Genomic DNA, 23,978 nt, shown 5'->3' with positions numbered 1-23,978 from the left:
TTAAGCAAGATGTTTAAAAATGTGGCAAAATTGTGGAACAACAATGTTTCATGATTTCTATATTTATGTTGTCTTTGCCAACCGGAAATACCACCGAGATGGGTTTTTAAAAGATGAATGCCACATTTTTTCGGCGTTTTTTAGACATTGATTGATTGAACGTTGACGATAGAATTTCAAACAGAGTATATAACATAAAAATACTGAATTTTAAATTATTTTTTTAGCAATTTTTCTAATGTCTAACACAGCTCTAAAAAGATGCATTAATTAATATGCAGCAAAAATGGATTGAAGATAATCTTTTTTTTTCTATGAAGGCCGTACCATCAAAAGCGAAATAATTAAATAAATCATTGTATACTCTTTTAGATTTCGCGAATGTCGCGCTTGTTATTCATAGCGTAAAAAATGTCGAAAAAACGCGGCATTATCTTTTAAGAACCCAGCCGGAAATAGATTCATATATGGTTAACAACTATATATATTTAAATATTTTTTTTTAATATTGAATGCACTATATTTTTTTATATTCTATCGAATATATTTTATATGTCATTACAAAACTATATTACATTCAATATTAACATTAAAAAAAAAAAACATCAATTTAAACTTTCGTAACCCTGTAATTGGTTATTGGCTTCAGAAGTCCAGTTCTACATAAACCACGGTCCACGCTTGAGCTAGCATCACCAGCATGGCTCTGCCTAGGCTTATAATTAGAAAGGCCAGGGTATTATTATTGGTTGAAAAGTTTGTACATTATTATTACAGGTATTGTGTCTTTAAAGGGACTGTGAACGTAAATTTTTCTCATCTTAATATCAAATCTTAACATTATCTCATTCATAATATCTCACAGATAGAGCAAAACGCGCTTTTGTTTGCTTAAAAAACGGCTTTTTCCGACGATTTTTATAAGGTACAGGGAAAGGAAGAAATTTTCCGTATTATATAAAATGTCCATTAAATTGATTTTTTGGTATTATCCTCTTAGAAATTTTTTTTTCAATATTGAAAATTTGAGTACCCCCCCCTCCCCCCCCCCGACAGCGAACTATGAACTCTGGCCGCAGCGCTCGGCTCCCTAGCCTGCCTAGCCGCAGCGCTCGGCCCCCTTGCCTGCCTAGCCGCAGCGCTCGGCCCACTTGCCTGCCTAGCCGCAGCGCTCGGCTCCCTAGCCTAAAACCTAACCTAACCTAAAATAGTTGTTCGTCGGTAGTCGGGGGGGGGGGGGGGGGGGGAGACTAAAATTTTTAAAATTGAAGAAAGAGGAGAACGCCAAAAATACTTGTTATGTATTTATTTTGTAAATAATTTAACTGAATTGGAAATGAGAATAATTTTAGTTGTTTCATAAATATTACTTATTAGGAACTCGCCAAGAGATTTGCGCTGTCATTTGGCCTGGAAGCTGTCAAGAATCGCGAGGCTGTGACCAAGCTGCACCGTCTGGGCATCATCTACGCTGTTGAAGAGGATGACCAGGACCCCTCTGCCCCTCCTCCCAGGCTTCCCTTCCTAGAGCTTGTTACAGAGTTCACCAATAAGCTACTCAAACAAGATAAGAAGGTAATAGTTTTCTTAAATCAAGAGTAAATATTTTAAGTAAACAAAGACAAAAATTTTAATAGAAAATTAAAGTGATGTGCTGTAAAGAAAATGAGAAAAAATTACTACATTGAAATATTATCATTAATACGTAAGTAAGTAAGGGGTGGGGGGGGGGGGTAATAAAACCATCTCGTAATCAATGCGCAAATGGCACTTATAATCCGAATTTCAGGATGAAATATAGAAGGAGTAATCCTTGGTGGATCTAATTTCCCTAAATCGAATAAAAAGTTGAAAAAGTAACGGCTGACGGCTCAGCCGTTAAACCGGTTTTTGGCTATTTTCAGGGCAAATGCATCATTAATTACGTAGGAATCAACCTTTTGAATGATATTTGTGCATTATTTGGTATTAAAATGATACTTTTGGCATTTTACAGCTTCTACCAGCCGTTTTTAGTCGTTTTTAGCTATTAAGCAGCCAGTACTAGAAAGTTTTAAAGAGTTGATTGGCATTATTATCGATAATTTAACCCTAAAAAAATTGCGCAGCGATTACGAGGTGTTTGCATTAAAAAAAACCTTTGTATGCATTGGCGGATATAGGGATAAAATATTCTTATTGAGTTGAAAGACTAACTATTGTACTCAGGTATTGCTGGATTATATGGACAGACGGGTGACTGGAGGTATTCCCAGCAGCAGGTCTGAAGCTTGGACTCCACTTCACATGTACAGGTAAGTCAAAGAGGGCGGGGACAATGGAGTTTAAATAAAGCCTCCCTCTAAACTTAACAAATTCGTTCTTCTTAAAAAACAAGCTTAAAATCATAGCGTTTGATTTCAAGAGATCAATTTAAAGCCTTTTGAACTATTCCAATGAATAGCTTGGAGAGGAGGTACTTTGAAACCATTAAAAGCTCAAGCCAAAAGTTAGTATTCAATAACTATTGGTTCCTAGGCAACCACCCCCCACCCCCTTCATCTTGATTTCATAACTATGTAAGCTCAGCATTGTTAATTTTTAAAACATGCATTTTTAAACTCTCTTTACAAACTAGAATGGAAGAAAATAAAACCAAACAAATCAAATACATCACTGTGGGCTAGAATTGAATCAAGACAAAAGTAAGTGCCGAGCCCTGGGACCTATGTATGGTGAAAATAGACATAAAACCATGATGATTCCAGGTAAAACCAAAATATTTTAGCGGGGGCTTTTTGAGAAAATTAGATTTGAAAATTTCAAATTCAATTTTCAACCCCTAGGAGTTGCCGCATAATCATGACAAGAAAAGCAAATATTATTTATTTTACATTTTAAACAACTTTGCTTTTATAAAATCTTTCATAAAACCTCTCTATATATGATTTATTTTGGGCTGAATTTTCGTGACCTTTGCAAAGCAAGTGATAAAAATGGCCATTAATTAACTCCCTTCAGGAGTGGTTTTATGAAGAACTTTATAAAAGCAAAGTTGTTCAAAATTTAAAATAAATAATATTTGCTTTTCTTGTCATGATTATGCGGCAACTCCTAGGGGGTGAAAATTGAATTTGAAATTTTCAAATCTAAGTTTCTCAAAAAGCCCCCGCTGAAATATTTTTGTTTTACCTGGAATCATCATGGTTTTATGTCTATTTTCACCATACATAGGTCCCAGGGCTCGGTACTTACTTTTGTCTTGATACAATTCTAGCCCACAGTGACATATAAGACCGATCTTTATTTATCCATCTTTCTTTATTACTTTAAATATATAATATTTATTTCCATATTTTTATTCTGTTCTTTACTTAGGAATGATAACTTTTTAACCTAACCAAAATATTCAGGGTCTGCTGTATTCCGGGCTGTTCCTGTACCACCTGGCGTCGTATGAGAGCGGCGGCGAGGCGCTGGTGTCCTGCGGCATGTTAGAGTCACTCCTTAAGGTCATACAGTTGGCCAGCAGTGAATTGGAACACATTACTTTTGTTACTAGGTATGTTTTTCATGGTTTGATATACAAGTATTACACTGAAAGCTAGGTAAAAAAACAAGGTTGACATCATCCATAATGTATATCATAGAAATAAAGAAAAATACGCACAATTTATAAAAATAAGTTTCTTTGTCTTTTAAAGCATGACCGACGGACGTAGTAAATTATATACTGGTTTCTCGCCGTCTGTCTTGAAAAGGATCGCATGTTAAAGATTGCATCACATATTGATTTTAATCTTATATTGTATAACACAAACTTTGCTTAAATAAAAATAAAATCCTATAACGTAGCCCTATACTATTGAAAATAGTTAAATATAACAAAACATATTATTAATATCAATCTATCTGATTATTTAGGACGTACCCAAGCCTGGTTTGACCTGCCTACCCACGCGGGCTGCCTTGCTAAAATCTTCTAACAACCTATCTCTATTTAGGATGTACCCAAGCCTTGTTTGACCTGCCTACCCCAGCGGGCTGCCTTGCTAAAATCTATGCTCAACTTCTTAAAGAAGGCTATTCAGGAATGGGTTATTAAATGATTTAAGACGAAGTAAAATATTGTTTAAGTTTAAAAAAAAGATTGTACTAAAATAATTTACGTTTCTGTAGACACAACGGGAAACATGGTTCTTATGGGATAGGACAAAAGACGAAGTATTGAAATTAAATCAAGATTTACCTAATAAAAATTAGGTACTCAAAGTTTTTGAGTTGACGAATAAGTAAACTTGTTTCTGAAACTTTGGATACCATTATGATATTTACACCATATTTTACCCTCCCTGCCTGGGGTTTAGGTCTAAATTTATCTAATATTAGTACTTGTTTGGGACAGGGATCTAAAGGGACAAGACAATGGCGGATAAATTGATGTACATCAGCAATGATGATACACAAAATTACCCCTTCTGTGGAGTATAATTAGTTGTTGAAAGCTTTAGACACTTAACTTGATTAATCAACCATTCAAAATTCAATAAAAGTCCCTAGAGTTGTTAAAGCAACGAAGAACAAAATAAAGCTTTGGGGACTAGTGTAATAAACAGTCCACTTCCTTCCTTCATTTAATCCTCCATAACTTAGGACCCCGCGTTCAGCGACTGCATACGCCACGTGTTGGAGGGAAGTTTGCCCAACAGTTTGAAGCATATATTCAGTAAAGCCGAGTACTATGGCCCCAGCCTGTTCTTGTTAGCCACGGATGTTGTTACTGCTTATGTTTTCCAGGTAAGCTTTCCCTTTATTTTTTCTCGTTCTGCGTTTTCAAAGATGTTTAGTTAGATAAGTTTGCTGATTTTTTTGCCACGTGTCAAGATGCCTGTAGGAAATGAATGAGGGGGGAAAGGGGGAGTCGAACCTACACACTTTTATTTTTGCTTTCAAAAGAAAATTTTAGGTGTGAGAGTAAGGGGGGGGGGAGTTCTGACACATTTGCGTAAACAGCGAGTATAGGCTTTATCTTTGGGACGGACGGACAGACAGACAGACATCGTTCTACTTTGTATTATAGATTAGATATTTAGTAGGGAGGGATGGGACATTGGGCTGTAAATTACACTAGCCCCCAAAGTTTTCAAATAACATTTTCTTATTCTTTGGCCTAACAACCTTGGGTACTTTTATTGATTTTTTATTGGTTGGTTCATTAAGTTGAGTGTCCTAACATTTCAATCACTTATTGTAATCTACAGAATGGGTAACGATGTGTATCATCATTAGAGATGAACATCAATTTATCAGCCATTGTCTTATCCCTTTATATCCCTGTAATTATCTAATTAACTAATGAGCAATTTTATTCCAGGTTGAATATCATGGTTATACGAGGGAATGGGGCCGGTGCCCAGCAATTCCAGGAGGTTGCGCAACAGTTTTCGGCCAGAGCAGTAGAATCAAGAACACTTGTGTGTTTGGCGGCGCACCCAAGGGTCCTCAGCTGCGCGACATTGAGAACGGCTGCTGATTTATTAGAATTATTATTTTATGTTCAAGTTAAAGAAATATAAAAATACAACAAAAAATTTTATAATTTTTTCTATTTTTAAAAACGAAGCTTCTCTATAATTAGGGTCAGTCGTTTTTTACTACTTTCTCACGATTTTTACCACCCGATTTTACCACAATTTTTGGTCAATTTTTACCAATTTGATTTGATTTCCGGTAAAATTTTACCAATTTAGGACAAAAATATTACCAGGTGTTGAACAGTTTTACCACTTTTTCGGTAAAATCTTACAGAAATTTGCGGTAAGATTTTACCAAAAAAGTGGTAAAAATTGGTCAAAATCTGGTATAAATTTGCGTCCTAAAATGGTAATATTTTACCGGAAATCTGGTAAAATTTTACCGATAATTGTGGTAAAAATCGCTGGTAAAAAGCGTGAGAAAATACCACAAAAAGTGTTTTTACCACGGTTACGGTAAAATTTTACCACCTTTTAAATCGTAAAGGCTGGTAAAATTTTACCGTAAAAGTGGTAAAAACTAGGTTTTTTTATGGTATTAATTATGTCCTGGGACGTGGGCGAGAAAAGCAAAACTATTGAGAGCCATATTTGCTTAACAATATATTTTAAAATAGGTATTAATACAAAACAGCTTGTTATTTAATAAAAATGTAGTTTACTTAAAGCAAAGAACAAAAGGATTGTTAGGTAGATATAACCCTAATGAGAATTACAGGATTAATTTTCTGATTTTCTATGCAAAATAAGTGTAAATATCTAAATTAATTCAGACAAATTGAAAAAATTCGCAGTTACATATGCATATACTTACAAATTTGGCATTTGTAAAAAATTAAAAATAAACTCATATGCATGATTATTATCAGTGCTCGGCAGCCGCGCCTTAGCCGCGCATATGCCTAAAATATATATCTGCTTGTATGAAAAAAAAATTTCAAATAGATGGATTGTCTGTTTAGAAACAGGTTTAGACATCCAGCTGAATTTTAAAGGTAGTGGGACAAAGTGTCTAAAAAATCAGCCATGTAACGTCATAAAAATGAGGAAGATGAGAGGAGAAGTGGAAAAAAACCCTAAAAAAGACATGGATAATCAATCATTTTTATGGCGTCACCTGGCTGATTTTGAGACACTTATAAGTTATAATTTTACTATTTCACTGAGGCTTACACGCGGCAAACGCGCGGATGCCGATCCCTGATAATTATGTTCGTTTATATTGTTATGCTTAATACAAACAAATTGACACACACACACACTCACATACACACACAAACACACACATACATACCCACACAAACACACACACACATACATACACACACGCAAAGACAATCCAACGAATAACAGGAAAATGGGGGTGCTGCCACTTTTACCACTAGCAAAAGTACAGCCACTGTGTTTTTGACAAATATTGGGTGTGTTTTTGTCAATTTCGTTTTTAGCTGTATTTTTGGCAATATTTTTTTATCCACTGTCAAAATTACACCTTTCCGCTGTCATAAACACAGTTTTACTGTCAAGTTCACACCCATGAAATTCAAGTATGCTGTCAAATTCACAGTTTTGATGACAAAAATACACCTACTTTTAAAAATATTAATTATAAATATTTTTACCAAGTTGTTAAAACTTATAACTATTAATAATAGTTAAATCAATCTACTAATTGTTTAGAACAAAGCCATGTTTAAATGAAAGATTAAATAGGTGAACAACGGGATCTATAATACTTGGCATAATTTCTTTTAAAAGTTAGTAGAAATATTGTCAGGTCCACAACTTAGTTTAGGTTTTATTTTATTGAAAGTAGAAAAAAATAATTTGAGGGGTGATTTTTTGAAAGACAAAATTTTCATTGACTGGAACCCCAAGGTAGTCATTAAAATCATTTTTGCAAAATGGAATTTTATCTGGTAGACTGGGTCCAACATTATTAAAAAAAAATGTTAAAACCTTCACAAATATCTTGAAAGTTTTCATAAGATCTGTTATCACCAGTAAAAAGATTTGGGATAGAATGCGTTTTTTAATTCTTGTTAATAAGTTGATTAATTGTAGACCAAGTTTTTTTCATGTTTGACGAAAATTCATTGAATTTAGAAAAATAGTACTCTTTTTTGGCTTTCCTAACTGCAGATTTATAAATATTATTTGCAATGACAAATTTTCTATTGCTATCAACGGTTTTATCCTTAAATTTCTTTTTTCTTTCTTAGGTTTAGTAAAGCTGGTGACATCCAGGGATTTTGGGGGATAACTCTTTTGTTGGGTTTTAAAAGGGAAAATTTTTCAAAGTTTTCATTGATAACATTAGAAAAGTTTTCAAACGCACTCTCTGGATTACTTGAAATTAATTCTATATCATCATCAAAGCCCTATAATAACAGATAAGTTAAAATTTTACTGTTAAAAAGTGTCAATTTGGAAAATTAATTTTATAAGTTATACTTTTTAACCCAAAAATAGTAAACTTGTTTAGCATATAGTAAAAGATTATTGACATACAATAGAGATAAAGTGTAGAGTGGTGACGTTAGTTTAAACATATATTAGATTTTACATCAGAGAATGATCTTTAAATTTAGATTCTATTTAATTCTTTTTCACATATTTTGGCTTTGTATCAGATTTAACACCAACATGTTTAGGCAGTTACCTGTCGATATCACTTATGGTGTAAGTAAACAAATTTTTTTATTTTGGGATAATAAGTTAACCACACAGGTTTTTCACCTTCCTTGACGGTCATGTTAATGTCACAATTTTTCTTTATGTAATAGATGTATTAAATATTATGGATAAATAAGTAGGTATAAATTTAATAGATGTATATTTGTCAATATGTAGGTGTATAATTGACAAATTATAAATTTAACAGATGTATTTTTGTCAATATATAGTTGTATAATTGACAGCAAAACTGTGAATATGCCAGTGCAATAACTGTATTTTTGTCATACCCCCTAAAAACGCAGGTGTGAATTTGACAGTAAAACTGTGTTTATGACAGCAAATCACTGTGTTTATGACAGTAATATCACTGTATTTTTGCTAGTGGTAAATCTGCCATGTACCCGAAAATGTCATGAAATATGAATTGTATTTGATAATTTTCTAAGAAATTGAGACAGTGAATTTGTTTAAAATAATGAATTTTTGTAATATGTTACTTTTTCGTCTAATATTTTGGCAAGAAAGGAATTTTGTATGCGTAAATGTTTTCAATAAAAGGATAGAATTTCATGCATTTATAAGATTCTGCAAAAATTGTTTTTGAAAGATTAATTTTAATTTTATTTTTGCATTTACTATTTATTTGTAGCAAAATAAATACTTAATAAAATGTTGATATCGAAAGACTTACCATTACTTTAGCCTCAAAATTTATAGGTAGACTTGTATATCCTCCCTGGTCCAAAACACTGTTGGGGCCATAGTCACCACCACTGCCCCTCATGGCGGTCTCATTGCTGCCCCCGTAGACGGGCGACACCTGGCTGGTTGACCGTCCCGTGGTGTATACTGGTGTGACTGGCTTGTGGTGAATGTAAGGCGGCATACAAAACTGCATGCTAGCTACACCCTCCTCCTCCTCACAAGGATATTTATCCTCCTACAAAATCAGAAGCAATTAAATTCATAAATATTCGAACTTCTCCGATAAAGTATATTTAAAATCTAATGTTCCTGTAATAAAATAATTTAAACTAATGTTTTTAATATCCCAAAGACTGGCATAAAGAAAATGAGTAAAACTACCACTTGTGTTAATTAAAATCATTGGTGGAACAGTTAGGACTTTGTTACTTCGTTCCTAGAACAAACGCAGGTGTGACAAATTTTAAAGTGGACAAACCTATTTTAAACCATCTTGAAGGTCTTTAAATGCCCAACCCCCTTGCAGCGGGCATATTTATATATTCATTCTTAACCTAGCATAATTTGTAAAGAAATACTTAATTAACTTATATTTTTAATACACTCTTGCGTTTGTCACTCATGAGTTTGTCCTGAAACCTTACTTTGCACAATCCAATCATTATTGCAACTTCGAGGCAAAGTTTTTAAGGAAAAAAAATCAGAATTCGCCTCTTTCTTGTATTTTCAAATGGTCACCTTTTGTCTTTGTTTTCACGTACCTGACTTTGTAGAGTTCTGAATGTGTATAGGGCTTGATTAATTTTCTCCTGTGTTCTCTCTAGAAGTTGAATATTCTTAGCAATATCACAACCTGAAAAAAATAAGAACATTATCATTCTTACCAAAAGATTAAAATCATATTTTTTGTCTTTCTAGGAACTTACAAAAATTGATTTAAACTTTATAATTTGTCAGCAGATGTTAAAAATTAATCGTTAGAAATACTTTAATTTATTTACCTATCCAAAGAAAATGTATGATTTATTAGCAACGCCAGCAAAAAATTTATAAAAAATATGTTACAAGCTTATTACTATACTACTGCACTACTTAGAAAAAGAATTGACCTTGCTAAAAAAAGTTTAAAACATTATTGTACTATTTACAAAAAAAAATTTAAAAACTTTAAAAATCTAGCTATGAAAGTATTAACTCTAATGGTTCCTAATTAAATTGCTCCTCGAATGACTCAAGAATCAAAATGGTACCGGCTTTAAAACTACCAACGCCCTCTTTATGGCTCATAAATAAAATCTGAAATTAAAAAATATGGAGTTTTATTTTTATTTGAGAGTTTTATACCTTTGAAATTTGAATGTTTTATATATTCATAAATTTTTATGAGATAATTTAGAAGATCTTGTTCTAGAACTGTTTGTGAAATTAATTCTTTATGGGAGCGAAGCTACTCTTTAACCCACTTCGACCATCCGTCCGTCCGTCAGTCATGTCTGTTGTTGAAGTGATTCATTCAGCTGTATTTATATAAAAAGAACTCTTTGCTGGTTCTTGATATTTCTTTTAAATTTATTTATGTTTCTGTGCTTCGATATTTATTGATATTTATTTTGTTATTTCAGTGTTTCAAATAAAAATAAAATGTTTAAATAAACTGTGTTGATCACTCTATGTAATTCAATTGTCCTAAAACTACCTTCTTACACACCTATACACGTATCTTTTATGAATCAGACAGACGTGTTAGAATTAGATTATACCACTTTGTTTGAATCATTTACCTCCCCTAAAGAATTTTGGAGTATTCAAACGAAATATTTTAAAATTACTGCAAAAATATGACGAAATATTATTGCATATCAAGTCAATTTTCATGGATTTTTCCTTCTTTCTTTGAAAGATTTTTACATATAAATCAATTTAAAATTACATTGTTAAAGTAATAATCAAGTATGGGACATGATCAGTTAAATCAATTAACAACCCATTTGTACAAAAATCTCCACTTTAAGACATTTGGTGATAGCATAAATCATCCATTATCCTACCCCTAAAGCCCTGTATAGAAGAAATTAAAGACTTGTCACTCTAAAGGAAAGTACCCTAATTACAACATAGTAAACTTAATTCCTATTTATAGGTCTAAATCTCTAAAAACCACTTAAGACAAACGCTTTCTCTATTTTCCCAGAGCCTTTTTATAGATTTTATTGCAGATAGCAATAGAAATAAAAAAAGATATTTGTTTTTTTAGCTAAAAAAACATTTAAAATCCAATTGAATAAAACTAGGAAATGCCAATAGCATTGATAGTTGATGTATTTATATCTTGATAACTCAGCCACTAGAACTGATTTTTATTAGTCTGCAAGTCAACATTTGTAGACTAACAAGGATAAAAGCATACATTAAAGCGAAGCTATATAATTCAGCGGGCAGGCACAAGAACATTAAAAATGTAGAGTAACAATATTCAATATAAAATTAAAAGTCTAAACAAATCTGTTCCAAATTTACTTAAATACAAAGTGCTTGATATGGACATACTTACACTTTAAAGACTTAGTTATAGAAATAAATCGCTTATAACAACCATCCAAATTTCAAATGGGAAGTATAAAACTAAATCATTTGAAACTGTGTGTTTCAAAAAGACAAAAAAAATAATAAAATAGCATACGGACTTTCTGGCAATTATTATCGAGCAGCAACGTTTCTCGAATAGGATAGAACACTATTGACATGCCTAAGTTAACGATCTATCTGATACTGACGGACGGTCGGACTGGCCCTTTTAAAAGAAGCTGGAATTAATATTTAAAGATAAAACACTATAAAAAGCTCCATTATAATCTCTGAAGGAGTTGAAATACAATACTTTATCGTTGAGCAACTTTACACAAGGAAGATCAGATCAAATACTTGGAAATATCGAAGGTTCTATAAAATTATAACGATGTTAGTCCGTCTGTCTGTCCGCCCGTCTGTCTAAAGCTCAAGATCCAGTTAACCACTGAACTGATTGGGCTCTACTCTTCAAGGAATATAGATACTACCCGTCCCCCCCCCCCATACCAACTTTTCTAATAAAGAGCTTCTAGACGCCAGGGGGCGGATTCACTCGTTTTTGCATAAACAAATATGTTTTTAGTCACACATAAAACTGCAGAGAATAAATTGGGGTATTTTCTAGTTTATTTTTGATAGCACAACAGAATTACACTGCTGACGGACAGATTACCTTGTAGAGCAGCTACGCGACAAAAGATGAAGGGTTTATTGTAATCATTTTAGATTTGCAAAGTCTGAGCTGCGGATATTACGTGATTCATACATTCAAATGTGTAATACGCACATTTAGTGATAGTACATTGGAAAATAAAATTAATCGGGTATATTTCCTTTCGTGGCAACGCCTCTTAAGGGGCATTTCGTCGTATTTTCACAGTAGCTTTTCCCTTATTTATAGTCCCTGCGGAGGGCTCTAACCCTGCGGGGCAAATTGCTTAACATTGCGGGGCAATCATCTAATCTAACTTAACATAACCTAACCTAAAATAACCTATCAAAAGCTACTGTGAAAATACGACGAAACTTAAGAGGCGTTGCCACAAAAGGGACTATACCCAATTAATCTTTCCTAAAATTCTGGTGTGTAATTTAGCCTTTGGTAACTTAGTATTTAGTTTAAACATTAGTTTTTAAAACTAGTGTGATACTCTAATTCATAGATTATACCTTTTGTATAAATAAAAGCAAAATTATATTTAAAGTAAATAACTACACAAATATGTTTTTCTTTTTCTAAAGCCTAGTGGTTGCACCCCTAGGCTTTAGGGGTATCTTATATTTTAGAGACAAAACACATAAAATCCTGCTTAACGCCAACATATATAAGCAATTTAGATATAAAGAGATCTAAACGGACAGACAAAAAAACTTAATACTTCTTCAAAATGAATATAACGAAGAAAAAAAATTTTTTTTTACAAAGCTGAAAAATTTTTGTGTAAAGATATTAAAATTTAACCAAAATCCGTTAGTATGCTCAAGAACGCAAACCATTCCTCGTTGTTTGAAAATCTTTCATGACACTAACACGATATCTTATTTAACAAAAGAATGAAATTTGTTTTTTTTTTATCCTAATAAAGTATTTTAAAGTAGGTCAAAAAAGTTCAATTGAAGTATCAAATAAATTAAAAACTTAGCAGGAGTCATATTTCAAAAAGTAGTTGAATTATCTTTCAAGGACTATAACATAAATTATCAATCACATCAAAAATGAGGGAATTAGTCCCTTTCGTAACATCGCCCCATAAGGGGTGATTCGTCGTATTTTTAAAATGGCTTTTTATATGTTATTTTAGGTGAAAAATACGAAGAATCGCCCCATAAGGCTTTTTTAACGTGTGCTAGTTGTAGGTCGTTATAGCACAAAAAAACTGGGTCCTGGGAAGTATTTTTGCTATTTTAAGGCAGGGTACCAACTGCATAGAAATAATTCCCACCACTCCAAAAAAGTTAACTTTTAAAAAACTCCCCCCCCCATCTTAATTGCCCCTAGAGGCCTCTAAGGGAGGGGGGGCGTAGCCGCTAATTAAATACAATGGCATAGTAACCAACATATTAAAATGATAGAAAACAGTCCAAAATAACTGAAATGATTTGCAATTTATGTCTGGTATGCTAATACATGGAGAGCCAAGAAAACATCATATTCAAACATGTTTAGTAAAGGGTATTCTAACATTTCCGCTAATAAGAATGTTTTAAATGCATATATTATTAATAGGATGTTAAACCATATTTTCATATACTCTGATAAGTAATACTCGCAGCTGGCAAAAATAACGATACCCGTCATCCAACCCCGTAACCCCATCTCCTCCCCTCCTACTGGATGAACTGTCCAATGAAAGATGTCCATATTAGCAAGCTAATTTTAGGACAAATTTTCCCAGAATTGTTTGTCAGAATCACATTCCCTTTTCTCTGTATATTTATAGGTAGTTCAGCAATTAATCAAATTTAATTCTACTTTTAAAATAGTTTTTCTAAATCATAATTTTTTTTCACTAAAATAAAGTATCACTTACACATATCATTGTAACTCATGCCTATCACCCTGCGATGGTCAAATAAACACTGAAACAACTTAAACAAACTTACTGCCTAATCCATTGGGTTACATCAACAAAAAAATTTCATATAAGCGCAACTATTTTTAACTAAAGTCTGTCACACTAATACTGCATCTAGAATTTGCAATGCAAAGTTTACAAAGCGCCCTAAAAACCCGCTTATTCCCCTTTGCGAGAGCACATCTGTATAGACTAGTACACACTAATATTTACTGTAATTATGTCTTTATTACAGTACCACTCTCTTTCATTTTTCCGTTAAGTGTTTTCTTTACTGTTTATAAAAAAAATTTTATGCTTGACATAATAATCCTTGTTTAAAAATTAAAACCTAATATTAAATGCCTAATGAACTCGGCTTATCTTTTAAAAGTTAGGATTATTTTGTGAGCAATACGCTATTTTCTTTAAACTGGAATTTCCGGTCAGCCTATGACTATTGCCTCCCCTTTTATGCAAGTAAAAACCCCATTTTTTGAAGACGATAACGGTATATGTAACACTTTGCAATCTATTATGTCATAAATACTAAATTTTTGGTCGAAATGTTTGGACAATTCTAGTTTGTACTTAACAATCGAGATTGAATGAAAATACTCAAAGATTGTGATCCAAAGATGAGAGAACGTATTTTTATATTTGGGTATCAGTACAATTGCCCGCACTGCCCCTGAAAAATGCCTCTCTCCCATTACCAGGGGTAAAGAGATATGACAATAATGAATAAATATTTGTGTGTCAAATTATGCCTTAGAATTTGATAATTATTAAAGAAATAATTGAATATAGAGTTAATTAAAGCAATATCATTTATGTCGTTTACCTTCCTAATTCTTACATTAGTCTCTAATCCATTTCGGGAGAGTTATTTTTTATACAAATATTACATAATTAAAACAGAAAACCTGCCACCCTCTCTGAAATGGTTTTCCTCAGGGCTCGACAGACGCGCGTCAGCTGCCTGCTGTAGGCTTAAGGGATATCAATTTTTTACAATTTTTAAAATCTGGTGGAAGTCTAAACCTGATCCAGAAATGGCAATCCCTTTTTTCAAAAAAATATCAAAGCAATTAAGAGGGTTTAAATTTGAGGATTAGCCACGGACGGCGCGCGGCTGCCAAGCCCTGGTTTTGCTCATGGTCTGCACGAAAATATTTGTCTTTATAACCCCCCCCTTCACACAAAAGGATAATAACAAAGTAACCAATTTGTCATGAAAACGGGGTTTGCGAATTATAGGTGAAATAGCCAAGTGGGTTATTCAAGACAGACCAATTTTATGCAAAATATGATAAAATTGTGCAAAAGTAGAGCAGCAACAACTAAGGTGACACAAAGAACAATAAACTTTTGAAAAACAATGAGAAACAACATGAAATCCGATAAATAAAGATGTACAAACTTTTCGATAAATAGCTTTAATCTACAAAAGAAACACTTTTTCCATCATAAATAGGAAGGAACCTCATTTTATCATTTATTGTCTTATCACTTACTGTCCCTGAATATTAAGGTTGGTCTACGATTTATTTGTGAGTAATTGAAAGGAGGAAAGAAAGGTGATAGTAGACCAAATAATGCCATTTCTCCCGGTCGTACGCCATAATGCGTCATGTTGGAAGGGCGAATCAGATTTCAGATCCCAGATTTTGCGATTTGATACAATTTATCTGTATATTATAGCAAATTAAATAATCTTGCAAGTATTAAAAATAGTAAATCAAATATCGAAAACTGAGCTCTTGAAATTTGCGTCATCCTTTCAACATGACTCATGACGGCGTATGCCTGGGAGAAATGGCATTATTTGGTCCACTATCTGAAAGGTTTCGGACAAATGGGGGGGGGGGGGGGATGGATTACACGAAATCAAATAAAGGTGCATTAGACAGACAGGTGTTGACAACATTATTATTTAAACATATCTCATTTTTTAAGGAGGGGCGGTTAGGATATACCCAATTCTGAGGAAGGTAGGGGGGGGGGGGGGGTCAAGGCGTGGCATAAATTATGAGAAGGAAAATAGGCTCAATAAAAGCCCAATAAAAAGGATATTAAATTAATAGACAAAAGGATAGAATGACATTTTGGTAATTTTTCAAAAAATTTTATTGAAAAATATTAAAACTTTTGATTTTAGTAATTCGTCTAGTTTAAATAACAAATCAAAAGTCAAATACTAGTTTAAAAAGTTACATTTTTAATCATAAACTGAATGAAAAATACATTATCTGCGATTTTTGTTAATGGGACACTTTCTAATTTATTTATTTTTTTCTTAGAGTAAGAGGTAAAAATTGTTTTAACATTAACAAGCAATCCAAAATAAGATATCAATACTCAACAGATAGAATACCCTTTACTTTTTAAAAGCGAAGCTTTTCTATATTTAGGGTCGGTCTGTCCGTCCGTCCGGAACGGATAGCTCTTTTCGTTAATTTAAGCATGTTAGAGTTGTCCTATCTATTTCAAACTTTGCATGGTGTTTCCTGTAGTAGTTAGGTACAATTCAAAAACCGTAACAACTCTATAATCAATACCAGAATGTCCGTACGACCATTTTAAACATGTCGATTTTTTTAACAACAAATTTGTAGTGATATTTTTATCCGATTGATCTGATTTTTAGAATACTGATTTCTAGGATAACAAAGTACAATGTTATAAGCGAAGCATCTCTATAATCAAGTCCTAACAATGTCATTATGCCCTTAAACATTATCCTGTACTTCAGCAGTTTTTAACACATTTACTTACAATTTCTTCGACTTATATATTTTCTATATTCTGATTAATGAGTTCTGACACTCTACAAGTGTTAATGTTCGTTTGTCCTACCGTACCAGGGCTTCGCTTTTATGAATGTTGTCATCCTTGTTATCATAACATTTTGTATCAAATCAAATAAAATGACATTTGTATTCCTGCAACATCAAGAACAGTTAAGCCTTTTTGTATATTGTATATCTGTGATGAATTTAGCACACCTTTACCTAGGGGCTCGGCACCCACGCATACGCCACCTGCAAGCCGCAGGTTATTCGACGTTTCAACAGTTAAAATACCTATGGATGTCAATTGCTGTTTCTAATATGGCAATATGTCCTTTCAGCTAGATTTTGAAAACTACCAAACGGGGTTTAAATTAAAGGCTTATGCTCAGCTGCCGAGCCCTACTTTATAACCCATTGCATTCATAATGGACCATTTAACCACTCTTATATCATACAATTTAACCAGGAAGGGAGGGTACAGTTGACCATAAATTACACTGGTTTCCAAAGTTTTGTAACAACCTTAACTTATTCGTTGCCTCAAAAACTTATATTGAATTTTGGTTGTTTTCAAATAAATAGTATCCAAACTTTTCAACCAGCAATCAAAATCTATAGAAGTGGTAATTTTGTTAATCACCATAATCTTGTCCCTTAAGATCTCTGAATTTAACTATAGAGAGGGAGAGAACATTGAACATTATATTAATCTACAACCTTTTATTTAGCAGGTACTAAAGGCAAACATAAAAGAATTAGACAGAAGAAAAATATATCATCCATTGTCATATTACTTTATACCTGGGTTTAACAGAGATCAACTGTAAGAAGACAATCACGAACAATTTTGCATAATAATTTTATTGGCTACCCCAAAAATGTACTTTAATAATCCCTAAGAACTTTTTCTTCCAAATAAAATCTTTAAAGCAAATTCAATAACAGAATTGCTCAGAAATTAAAGTCTGTATTTCTATCTATATAATGGTCAGAAAATGGTCGTCAAGTACACAGTCTCTTTGCAGCCTCAATTCGCACAATTTCTTTCCTTGTTTACTAGCACAATGACCACTTCCCCCCTTTACAGCCCAGTACACACACTCGAACAGCTTTAAGCATATTTTCACTGAATATATCATTTATTTTATTCTTCTTCTGTATAACAGTTGTCTATTATTTTCATTATAAAAAAATCAAGCTCTACAAAATGTTTACTTTTTTCTTTGGTTAAATAACCTTTAGTATTAAATACTTTAAATAGATAGACCAGAGATAAGTTGAGCAAATTGTAAATGTTTATAGTTATTGTTAGATGTATTAGATAATATGTGCAACTAAAGTACTGTTTATAATCAATTTTGAATGCCTATTTCTTTGTTTGATTAATTTATAAGATATTACAAGAATAGTTCTTATAAAAACATATGCCTAGTCATGAAAAAACTGTCCCATATGTAAATTATTTTCTTTTTTTGAAAGCCCATAAAATTTTGAAAATAGGGGTATATTAGTTAAATTTCATAAATTATGACAGACAAAAAAACTTTATGGAGGGTTTTCAGGGTCTTTGAAAACAAAAAAAAGACGAGAAAGAATTTGATATTATAAAAATCTGCAATAAGATAGAAACTTTGTAAAGGATTTAAATTCTAGACTATTACATTACACCTGTAAGAAAGTGCGGACGTGACCTAATTTTAAAGAAGTTGCACTCAAAAAAGCGACATGAAAATGCCCTAATGACTTAATTTTAAAAACTGTAACATTTAAATGCACCAATATTTTTTATAAAGATACCAAGCAGGCTCTAAACACTTCCCTGAAACAATTTGAAAATCATGCAATCTAAATATAAACCAAAATATAATAGATATTAAAATATAGACTGATCTTAGACAGATTTTACAAAAATCATCACATGAAATTTTAATAGCCTAATAGCATCACAGATGTTCATTGGTCGTGGGAATCTCTTAAAAATTCCGAAGCATATCTTATACATTAGGATTAATAATATCCCTTATAGAGCGTTGCGGACGGACAGACAGACAGATTGATGAATGGCGATTCGTTGTAAGAAACATAAAAAAGGATCTATACTAGACTGTTTATATTTTAACTCTATTATAACAAACAACAAACCCTTCATACAAATAGATTAATAACTGTGCCTTTATAAAAGGTCAAACATAAGAGGGCAAAAATGTTTTCAAATGTTTATTTGTTGTATAATGTGTAATATAACTGAATCTATCTTAGATCATCTTTAGGTTAGTGCAATCATAGGTTAACTTTAATGTCTGTATGTTACAGGCAGCAAAGCTATTCAGTCTGTTCGTCTGTCTGTCTGGGTAACTAAAGAAAAGTTAAATACTGGCTAACAGCTAAGATTTTTGGCAAATTTATATATTCTATATTTTTTTCCTTTGTCTTACTATTTTTTTAAAATCTTTTATGTAAATTTAGATAGTACATAAAACAGAATCTAAATACATTGAACTCTTTTTCTGTACAATTTTGTAACTAATTTTGATAAATTAAGTAATAATGTGACAAAAACACATGAATTTTCCTAAGTATGAAAATTGATAAACACGGGAATGGGAGATTAATGATTTACATATGGGGATAAATAAAATGCGGGTCTGTATTTTTAAAAGATAACACTTAATCAAATAAAGAAATATTAAACAGATAATTCTTAAAATCATAAAGACTTTTGAATAAAAATTGGGAGGGTGGATTTATCCCTTGCTAAAACCAACCATAAGATACTCAAAATTACGTTGGTTTAATAGTACAAAGTGGGACTTTAAAGAAACAGCTATGTAACAGTAGCTGCCGCCAAAAACCGCCGCTTCCTATGACTGCTAAATATAACTACAGCAAGAAATAATAACTTTCTGCGATTCCGCCGCAGTTTCTTCAAAGTTACACATTGTACTACATACAAGCAACTGCCAAACATAATCCTATAATTCTTTTTGGCCGAGTTCTATTTTGTTGGTTTCAGTCTCCCTCCTTTATTTCAATTTTTGATAATTATCATAATTTGGACATTTAACAAAATTAAACTGCATGTAAAACAGGAATGAAAACATATTTTTAAGCGAAGCTCAAATGTCTGTAAAAATAAGACAGCTCAATCTTTAGGATATAAAAAAACCTAAAAACATTCAAATAATTATAAAGTAATATTTTCCAAATCGTTGAAAACAAATCAAAATTAAATAACTATGATATATATCGTAATTGTCATGGACATACTGACCAATTGTAGAACAGCTTCGCTTTTAACAAATTTAATAAATGTATTTGGCTGGCGACCTTCTCTTCCTACTATAGTTTACCACCCAGGGCGAAATTATTTCAATTCCAGACTACAATTTTGGTTTAATGCAACAAATTTGTATTTTTTTTATATATTTAAAATTGCAATAGATAGCATGTTAATTGATAAAATATTAGGTTTATACTATTTTTAGCTTAAGAGAAAAATCCTAAAAACTAACAGTAAGCTGGTAGAATATTTCAAAAAAATTTTAGAAAGTCTTTGAATGGTTCAATATGTCCATGTTGGACATAACCATTGAGAAAAAAAATCGCCACCTCCTAAAAACATTTTTAGATGATAAAATCATGGGCAATTTCTCAAGGGAGGGTTGATACACACTCCATCTAAAACATTATAAGGACAACTTGCCCTGTACATAAAAAAATCATTTAAAATTGGATCAGCAGTTTGTGAGATCTTTTCAAACCCTCAAAAATAAATAATTTTTATTTTAGGAACAAGGGCACGCTTTGTTTATTGGTTTTAACAGAGGAAATTACAAATTTCAGATTAATGTCTCAAAGTTGGAGCCAATCCTAGTTTAATATCTTTTGGCTTAACCTCTTCCGTTGTCCTAAATGGTTTTGGTTTTCATGCAATTATTTATATCAAACCCCATTGTTTGTTTTTACAATAAATACCTGTAGTAAATCTAGATATCTTATTAGTAAATTGGACCAACATAGTGCAGGAAAAATAAGGCCATATTATTGTCCAAAAATATCGTCACTCGTATCATTGGAATGAATCATATGTAAATAAGAAAATTGAAATTCATTTTTAAGTTGAACTGATTATTGTGTCTGACGTCCATCTATAATAATAAATCTCTTGTATATATAGTTAAATAGGTGTTGAGTGTTGACATGGTTTAACCTTTGACTTTTATAATTATTAGGTGTCAATAGCTACAAATTAATATCTATTTATTTTTACACAAAGACACACAATCCTCAATATTATTAAGATATAAATAAAGAAATAAATAGTCAGCCGCTATACCATTTTACATTTTAGAACACTTTCAGCCCGAGGCCGGTATTTCAATTTTTAGATGGTCTGCAGCTAAAGCCGCCAACTTTGCAGCTGGTAACTCTAGATTTTTCTCAGTCACAGTAAAAGCAACAGCCGCGCGATACCAAAGCCGTTTATACAAATTCCATAGAGAAAATTTCCTTATGACAAATTCTAACAATATAAATAAATAATTTGAGAAAAGAGTTAAAATATTTTTCAAAATAGATTACAAGGAAGTGATGGACTATTTGATGATTTTATGTGCAACATCATCACCCCATCAAAGAAAATCAATTCATGATTGTCCTTTTGTTAAAAATTTTATTTTTTTCCTGCACCAAGGCCATAATCTTGAGAAAATGATAAAATGCAAATGTTTCATTTTTATAAATTTTGCATGATACAATAGTTTAATGTTGTCATAAAATATTGCAATTTTTTTGCCATTTGTTAAGTGTCTGTTGGATGCTGGATTTAATGCCATTTAACATTCTTCAAAATTTTAACTAAACTTATTTTATTTACCGAAAGTTTTATAATTTGTATTAAGGAAATCAAAATTAAGTTTATACTATTAGTATGAAATATAAGGAGCCTTAAATCCACTCTTGCATGTCATATGGTTAACACTTTTTGTATTACTCATCAACAGACCAATAAAAGTTGATTAAAAAATGTGGGAATATGAATTAAGCTTGTAAAATTTTATTATGTTTCATTCAAATTTCTTAGTTTTCTTCCTGAAACTTTATTATTGTGTTTTAACTAAAAAATGATAATTTATATTTTAATATTAAAAGTCATTATTTAAACAGACTTTATTCTATTATGCAATTTTATTGCAAGAATATTTTATATGCAGAAAATTTTGCCTTAATAAACATTTTACCAATCAAAAATTACTATTCCTTTAAACAGGCATTATTTAATTTTGAATAGTAAGTCCTATAATTGAACAGTCCAATTCACAGGCTTTTCTTTATTTGTCTCAGAGGCTGCTATTCAGCCAATTAATTCCATTTGAAATTGCCGAAAATTATATATTTAGTTTTCGTAAAACTTGTTTTATCTAAGTAAAGGGAAGTGGGTAGGTAGGGTGGAGAAATAAGGAAAGGGAGTTGTGGGGAAATTTTCACTTAAAATTGTTTGTCAGAAACACATTCCATTTTCCATGATTTTTCCCGAATTTCCATGTTTTCAATTTTTTATTTTGATATTATATTGTGGAACAAAATAATATTTTTTTTATATTGCTAAGTAATGCTATGATATTTAACGATTTCAATTTGGGTTTTCCATAGATTGTGAAAGGTTCATTTTATCGCTTAAATTAAAGAATTGCTTTTTAAGACTTTTATTAAAGTTTATCAAAAACTTTTTATTGCGATTTATTATCATTATTTATCTTTTTCTAAAATGACATAAACAAAGAATTGATTCTAAAATTACTAAAAAATTTAAATCAACAAAACGCCTTTAAATTGCTCACAAGTAGAGAGAAGAGGGCAGCGGGCAAAATTGTTTATGAAAATCTACTTAGCCTTCCATCCAATTAGTTTCTCATTTTCTGATGCTTGGGAATTTATATCATAATAGACAAAAGATTGTGTGACAAAAAATTAGATCAAGCAACCCTATTGTTCTTTAAACTGTCTTTAGACAAATGAGTTATAGAGCGCAACAATTTATTATGTTGCTTTTTTTGTGAAAATAAGCCAGCTATATATATTGCATATATCACAAGGTTACGATTTTCATGTCATGATATTTATAAAACTACATTGTAGAAAATTCTATCAAATATATGCCCTATAAATGTATTTTAAACCATTAAACCGGAATAAATATGCAGTTCAATAAATTCAAGTTTAAATGCATTTCATGCAACTACCCCTTTACCAAACACAAAGTATTTTGAAAACATAATAGGAATATATAGAGAATTGCAAACGTACTTGCAATTCATGTATGCGTGTTTTGCAAGTGTGGGAATTATCTAAATAATTTGAATTTAACAGTCAATAATGCTTCGAAAATTCAATACTTTAGACAGTATAAAAGTTTAATTCTATGTGTAACTTCTGATTACTCTAAGAGTAAAAATATTTATCCTAGATTACCCTATTTCATAAATCTATATTTTTTCTTCTATTTTCTAAGAAGGGTAATTTTCCCAAACTTTCTTTGTTTATTTTGCCAACACAAGAACCATTTTAGCAAGAATTTATATTTAACTTTTTTATAAAGCAAATCTATTCTACATAAGATTTTTATGTCCAACAGTTCTCCCATAACGGATAGTTCTGATCTAGATAGTTTAGGCATGTTAAAATCATCCTTTCGATGTAAAACTTTAAATGATGATAAAAATTATGAGATTTAAAATGAGTGAAGGTGTAGTACCTCTTTAAAAACCAAAAGGTCAAAAAGTTCAATTTATATATGTTGAATTTTTTTTTTATAAGACAAAATTATTTTCTTGTTACCATTTTTCTTTAACAGCTGTATTACTTCTAATCAATATCATGTAAAAAAAGGAATATTTTGCCCCATGTATATAAAAAGCGAAGGATTTGTAGATCTTCGCATTTATGGATGATGTCAACCTTGGTCTTAAATAATGACCAAGCCATTTCTTTTATCAAATACATAAATTCTTTTCTTCCCCCTGTGATTTATGACATTAAAAGACAAATAAATGTAACTGCACTCATAATGTATTTTTTAGTAGCGCAACCAATCAATAATTAGGTTATGTTGTATGTCCGTCCGACGATTTGCCATTAAGAGATCATAAAATGACCAATTATAA

General features: G+C 31.6%; 2 protein-coding genes across 4 annotated transcripts in view; one reads left to right on the top strand and one right to left on the bottom strand.

The window, feature by feature from the left end:
- LOC145313322 (uncharacterized) overlaps window positions 1-23,978 on the bottom strand; it is a 111,253-nt gene that overhangs the window by 34,361 nt on the left and 52,914 nt on the right. For all 3 annotated transcript variants that reach the window (XM_080152672.1, XM_080152673.1, XM_080152674.1), the window contains 2 exons: window positions 9,659-9,750; window positions 8,884-9,132 (listed from right to left, as the gene is read on the bottom strand). In XM_080152672.1, the coding sequence (XP_080008798.1) occupies window positions 8,884-9,132; window positions 9,659-9,750 (341 nt within the window). The remainder of the gene's footprint in view (window positions 1-8,883; window positions 9,133-9,658; window positions 9,751-23,978) is intronic.
- LOC145313323 (E3 ubiquitin-protein ligase HUWE1-like) lies at window positions 655-5,570 on the top strand. The gene is made up of 5 exons (XM_080152675.1): window positions 655-777; window positions 3,393-3,541; window positions 3,984-4,072; window positions 4,635-4,776; window positions 5,354-5,570. Exons 3-5 carry the CDS (start codon window positions 4,041-4,043, stop codon window positions 5,510-5,512), a joined length of 333 nt encoding a protein of 110 aa, XP_080008801.1. The 5' UTR covers window positions 655-777; window positions 3,393-3,541; window positions 3,984-4,040; the 3' UTR covers window positions 5,513-5,570.

Source organism: Acartia tonsa, chromosome 3 (genome assembly GCF_053477335.1).
Source record: "Acartia tonsa isolate MP-2025a chromosome 3, ASM5347733v1, whole genome shotgun sequence".
Taxonomy (NCBI): domain Eukaryota; kingdom Metazoa; phylum Arthropoda; class Copepoda; order Calanoida; family Acartiidae; genus Acartia; species Acartia tonsa.
Note: the sequence above shows the minus strand (reverse complement) of the source record. Positions and strands in the feature narration are given on the sequence as shown.